Source organism: Octodon degus, unplaced genomic scaffold (assembly GCF_000260255.1).
Source record: "Octodon degus isolate 3935 unplaced genomic scaffold, OctDeg1.0 scaffold00360, whole genome shotgun sequence".
Classification (NCBI taxonomy): Eukaryota; Metazoa; Chordata; class Mammalia; order Rodentia; family Octodontidae; genus Octodon; species Octodon degus.
In genome coordinates, this window is record NW_004524936.1 from 813,871 (window position 1) to 820,630 (window position 6,760).

Consider the following 6,760-nt stretch of genomic DNA (forward strand, 5'->3'; position numbering starts at 1 on the left):
CTTTCCTGCTGGACGGGAGGGCGCCCGACACTAAACAACCTCGCCTTGTTTGAATTTGGTAAATAGAACTGGAACAAAGAAAACAACAAATAAACACAAAGACTGCTCAGTAATTTTCACCTACACAGGTCGATGTGTATATCTTCATTTAAAAAGTGAGATTGCAATATTCTGTTACAGTTTCAAATTGCTTAAGATGGTTCATATGCTCTATAAATAAAGTTTCTTAAAGTGTATACCACAGATTATACGATCTTTTAAGAAGCTTATCCCTTTTACTCACCAAAGTAACTGTCTAGAATCTAGAAATATAACTACCTTTTTACAGATTCTAGGCAGAGAACATGAATTGACAATATTTTTACCTCTTCGTGAAAGGGAAATTGAGCATTATTTAATAACTAACCAGATTTATACAGAAAAACTTTATAGAGTTTTTTACTAACCTATAATAACTTGTACCTCAAGAAAAGCAATGGTGGGCTAATGCAAACAAGTCACTGGGAAAGTTTCTTGAAGTTAAAATTGAAGTTATACAATTCAAACACCACTACAGTTGAGCAAAAATATCTTGGCACTGCCCTTAATTTCATTTTCATGTTTTTCAGTAGGATATCAAGAATTGACTTCTAGCTAATAATATATTAAAATATGCTTAAAATATACGTTCCTTTTAAAAATAAGGAAAACAAAATTATTAATCACTTATAAAGGGAAAATGTCCAAATTCCTCCTGTTCTTTGTTCAACAAGATCTTTGTGTGATTCCTTTCTCTCTTCTTTTATATATTAATATCATGATCATGCCTAAAAGTTCTGGCTCAAAAACCAATGCAATCAAATTATAATACTGTTATGATGATATCATGGTCTAATACTCTTTATTATAGCATCAAATGTAAGGCTTTAGTGAAGGTAATGAATAAAATAGAAAGGCTCTTTGACCATATTCCCGTACCTCTGCATCCCAAGACTCCTGAAAGTCAGAGTTCATCTTCCTCCTTTTGGAATGTGGGGAATTGTGGTCGTCATCTTCATTGGAATTTCTTCTCTGTTTCCTGCAAACAAATTGCAAAGCCAGGAAATTGTATCATAAAATAATTCATCTTCTGATACTTGAATTATAAGCCAGTAGCAACAAATATAAAGATTTTGCCTAAGAAATTATGATATTGCATCTTGCTTCAAGAGAGTTAATTCACAAATTTATTATCACTGTGTATAAAAAGAAATATATAAAAGAGGAATTCAACCTGTTCCATGTTGTATCTAAGATATTTGATATTCAGACAGATAGTGAGGTTAAGCTCAACTGCCTATGTTATTGGGTAATATCATTAAGCTTCTCTTCTGGAGGGTTAACAACTTAAGTTTGCAGACCAAAAATTAGAGAAAAACAAGGGCTGCAAGGACAGCTAACATTTTGATCCTAGCCTTTCAAGGTCAGTGAGGACTCAGGACATACAAGAAAATGTACTGTAACATCCTGTAACTCAGTTGTGTCCCAAATTTTCTAATCAAGGAGATTATGGGGCCAAAGAGGAAAGTGATTGATGATGTAGACTGTGCATAAGGAGAGTCACATGGAGATAAAACATTCTCTCAGGCTTTCACAGAGAGCACATTGGCCAAGCAATGGCCATGACTCATCCACATGGCTGACACTGACAAAGGATCTACAAACTGACGTACAGGGTCTCAGGATAAATCCTGAGGGGATTTCACTGACCTTATCAGATACAAAAGCTACAATTCTTGTTACATAGGTCTTGCTTTATCTTGGTCTTAACATCAAGCACAAAAGTATAAGAAGTAAAGCCATGGCATTATGTTGAGCTGTAGGGGACTCAGGAGTTGTTGAACTTCTCATATTGCCAGTCAAGTGGAAGATCCAATACTATTATGGAGTACTGAACTATTTTGAAATATTTTTCTGAGTTCACACACCTATAATATTTAAATGATGGAACTAAACAGAAAAGGGGATACAGATGAATGACTGTTTTGTATGTGCATTCAAAATGGTTAGGATAGATATATAGGTACATTCTCTTAATTCAACGAATAGAGGGATTTATCCTAATAGTGTTTGTAAATGGGATATCATGTCTGCATCAAATAACCACTAGGAAGACAGTATGCAATGTGTTAATTATTGAAATTGTCCTACCAATTTGATTTGAAACTGTCTCATTGCTATTTGTTTCTCAATAAAATTATGGAAAAAAAAAACAATTACCCAAGCAAATTTACTAACTAGAAAAAAAGAGGTATTCAAAATTAAGTGAAGCTGTAAATTTCATTCTTGTCATGAAAGGTCCATGGCAGTACAGAATTGTGAGATTTTTCTAAGAGAAACACAAGATGCTGCTACACCAACACATTTAAAATTAGAAGTATATATCACCTAGTAGCACTAAGACTAAAAATACAAAGTAGTAATTCAAAGTATAGTCAGCTATAAGTTTAATTTCTCCAAGTCAGGACCATAAAATTAGTTGGTACTTCAGAATAAAACATATAGAGCTTCATGGTTAAGTTCTTAATGTCTACCTGAAAAAGTCCATTGTCCTCATTCCTTGAAATTTCAATTCCAGGTTATGTGATTGTTAGCCCCTTCCACCATATGATATCTCTTATAAAACACATGCAGCTTACAATGTATATTTTTGGCAAGTTGCTTTAGCAAGTGGTGCAGCGACACTGAAGAGACATTTCTTGTGTGATATCAGGCCATTACTGTTGCTATACCAACAAGGATTATGACATAGTAGTTACTTCACTTGACTGTCACCATGAGATTGTGGCTGACTACCTTAAAGCAGTGTTGTCCCTAAAATATTTTCACTTATTGGCAAGGTAGCATCTTCAACCATAAGTCCACCCTTGGCAAATAAGATTGCACTATTTGAGATTATCATTCCCACAGATCCCCTACAACTTATCAGGCACTCTCTCCAGCTCTCTAGTTAGTAATTCCTTCCAAGTGCTTAGTAACTCTAAGTAGAGTTCAATACCTCCCACTTACAGTCTTGTTACTCTCTAATCATTCTTTGCCTCTGGCATAACTGTGCACAGAGGGAATCTTATAGATCTTGTAGACCAGTAGATCAAATTCTTTTTTATTCTTTTTTTCAAATTCTCTTTTAAAAGAAAACTTGATCACAGGTACAAATTTTCTATGATGAATGTGATCACTATGCATATCTAAAATATACCAATAAGTCTGATAAAAGAAAACCAAGTAAATAAGAAAAATATAAACAAATCAAACAATAAAATTCCAAAATGTACTAGAAAATAGTTTTCCCTAGAGCTGCCTTCTTGTGCTAACTGTAATTTGGCTACAGCCCATCCATAGAAACTAAGTGACTTGTAAAGTAAATAAAAGTAGTAAAACAGACTGAAAGGGAAGTTCTCTTAAGTACTGGACCAGGGTGTTCCATGGAACCCTATAGAAAATTAGTAAAGAATTGGATATATGATCATATGAAATCTTGAGTGTAAATAAATTGCCAGTATAAATGAACTTAGATTAATTTGTGCATTGCTGTTGAAAAGGAAGTTTTTTTTTTTCTCAGTGAGAAATATATGATTCTTTTTAGACATATGTCAGGCAACCAATCAACACCAGAAATGTTAGCGAGACTTGAGAGAAAGAACACTTTCTGGTATTACAGGCAAGACTGGGTTTACTTCAGTCGCAATGTTTACTGTAAAATTGCTGTTTTTTTTCTTTTCTATGTGTTACTGGAGATTGAACACAAGGCCTTTCCATTGACTAACATTCCTAACTCCTTATTTTCACTCATTTATGTATGTATTGAGACAGAATCTTTCTAAGTGACTCTCAGAGTCTCTCTCTGGTTGGGCTGAAACTCATAATCCTATGTGCTTAATTTCTTTTTTTTTTCTTTTTTCTTTTGTATTCTAGGGAAGGGTCTACAGGGTCTCACTACTAGATTGGGCTCATAGTGATTCTCCTGTTTATAGTCCCACAAGTGCTGGGATTACAGGTGCATGTCACCACACCCAGTTTCAATCACTGTCTCAGCGCTCCCCAGGTGCAGGGCCAGAACAGCAGGCCTGGAGATCAAACCCCTGGCCTCTGCAATGGTTAGCAGTTGCTTTAATTTGCTGAGCTATTTGGCTGGCCCTTTATGTTCTTAATTTCAATAACATTTTGGTAAATGGACCCCTAAGTTCTTACTGAGTATATGCTACTTTATACTTCCCATGCCAAATTACAGGAACTAAATAAAATGCCAGAATAGCAAGTGAATCTCACATTAGCAATTTAGTACTAGATTACATAATATTGGAATACTTTCCAGAGCCCTAGTTATATGAATTGACTATAATTCAGGGCAGGGCTCACATGGAAAAACAGCCATTATGTTGATTGCTAAACAAAACAGAGCAACAATAAAAGATCTTCCATGTCTAATGAGGAAATTCTGTGCCATATTGTTACTGGCTTTTGGGATACTGAAATCTCCTTCTGGAAGTGGTTTTTGTGTTCTTTCTCTCATGAGCAAAGAATTGGTAAAGACAAGCACAAATGGTAGCAAAGTTTATTAAAGGTAGAAAAAGAAACAAGCTCTACAAAGTCAGTTGTAGCCATGTAACAGTAGTGAAAGTAGTACAACCTACAGTATGAGGGTGGTCACCATGCAAAAGCAAAAACAGTGGCAAAACACAATGTGGGTTCTCCTTTTTGCATTGCTCTCTTTTCAGGCTGACATCAGATCCATGCCTCTGGTCTCAGTTACTTTTCTCACTTCTTTCTTTGGCTAGCTTTGCTTACATCTTGCAACATTCCTTGGATGATCCATATTCCTAACTTCTTCCAACTTCGGGGTTCTCCACTGAATCTTTGGATGCACACTCACAGGTTGACACACTGCCTTCTCAGGAACACAATGCCTAGCTTCCAAGGTCTTTTTCTGAATTTAGGGTGGAACATTTCTAACACCACAACTCTTGCATTCAGCATGCTCCTAAAACCAGTACCATATGTATGTATGATGCCAAAGTTTGCTGCCTGGTGAAGCAATAGCCAGGCTTTCTTTCCTCCTGGCTATAAAGGTCAAGTGTCTGTGAACCATATCCTCAGGAACAACTTCCCTAGGCTACCATCATTTTGAAACATGGTGTTTTGGGGCTTTCTTCTCAAAGCAAATCCTTTCACTTTTGCAATTTTGAGACTGCAAAGGGTGGAGTCATGCTGGTTCTTGTGATTTTCTCAGGTGATCTTTTCTGTTTTCTTCTGAAATACTTAGCTTTTGCTTGCTAGTCCTTTCAGCAATCTATTTCTCCTCTGCTCCTTCTTTGCAACCAGACATATTCCTGGAGCTTCCATTCTGGTCAAACTTAAACCTTTTTAAAACATTCTTCTGGGCTCATTGCTTTTAATTCTCAACACAAACATAGCTAAAAGCTCCAAATAGTAGCCATGCCACCAACTCAGCATTAGACTGCTTTGATATTTCAACTGCCAGATTAATTAGTCTGCCACCGTTAACTTCATTATCAGGAAGTCTCTGGAAACCCCACAAAATTCAGACAAACTTCCTCCAAAGCATAATATGCCTAAGCTGGAGGCCAACAGCCAATACTGTCCTTCTTTCCAGCAGAAACCTCTTGAGCCTGATCTTTATCAGGAAAATTTCTATCAGCATTCTGGTCTGAGTTTTGACTATAATCTTCCATCAATTAAAGCTTCTGGCATTTCAGTTTTACCCATTCAGCTGGCATCTGTAAACCTGTCTTAACTCTTTCCCTTCTCACAAGCCAGCTCCAAAGGCTCCTAAACCACATTGTCAGGTAGAGTCACAGAAATGATCCCACTTCTCTAGGACCAAACTCTTAGTTACATTTCTCATCACTGAAACAAAATACCTGACACTGAAAGTTAAAGGGGGAAAAAAAGACTTATTTAGTTGATAGCTTGTAGAAGCATCAGACCATAATTAGCTGGATCCCAGGCAGATAGGTTTCACCCAGCAGAAACAGTACTTAGCAGGCAAAAGGTTGAAAAAGAAGAAGGGACATGACCACAGCTGGTTCTACCCCTTATATCTTGTACTGGTTACGTAGGGCAAACAGCACTTACACACTTAATCCTACTGCCCTTAATTCTAGCACTGAATCTAAATCAATTGCAGAATAACATTCTAGATCCAACCACATCTGAAAACGTACCACCGTGGCTGCAAGTCTTTGGGGGAACATCAAGACACAAGTCATAACAAATGCACGCAATCTTCAAAATTAAAATATGAAACAAATGTCAATACATGTTCAACAAATGTTAATGTGTGTGTGTGTGTGTGTGTGTGTGTGTGTGTGTGTATGTGCTATGGAAATAAACAAGAACATTTTATATCTCTCTGCTGCTGACTCATGACTATAGATTTAGAATGAAGTCATTAACATTTCTAGGTAACAGACCAAGAGCGCAGGCCCGGCGAGTGAGTGAGACGACCGGGGGCCATGGAATCCTGAACAGACCCAGAGCGCAGGCCTGGCGAGTGAGGGAGACAACCCAGGGACGGGGATCCTCATTCGACCCAGGCTGCAGGCCCAGCATGGAACCCTTCAGCAGAACTCCCTGCAAAGAGGCTAGAGGCAAGACCCACCCAGCTGATTCAGGAGCAGAACATCTTGCCAGAGCAACACAAACAGTTCAGCTCTAACGCCTATAGCAGAAAAAAGTGGAGCACAGCAGCCAGATCCAAGCAACACCCACCTGGAGGAAT

At 37.4% G+C, this 6,760-nt stretch overlaps 1 protein-coding gene across 1 annotated transcript in view; it reads right to left on the minus strand.

Annotated features, from left to right (window-relative positions):
• Nucleotides 1-2,685, minus strand: part of Fam104b (family with sequence similarity 104 member B) — a 3,500-nt gene extending 815 nt beyond the window's left edge. Inside the window, exons 1-2 of the mRNA XM_023708438.1 lie at nucleotides 2,553-2,685; nucleotides 958-1,057 (exon numbers count right to left, since the gene is read on the minus strand). Coding sequence (XP_023564206.1) covers nucleotides 958-1,057; nucleotides 2,553-2,575 — 123 coding nt within the window. The 5' untranslated portion in view covers nucleotides 2,576-2,685. The remainder of the gene's footprint in view (nucleotides 1-957; nucleotides 1,058-2,552) is intronic.
• Nucleotides 2,686-6,760: the final 4,075 nt, after the last annotated feature.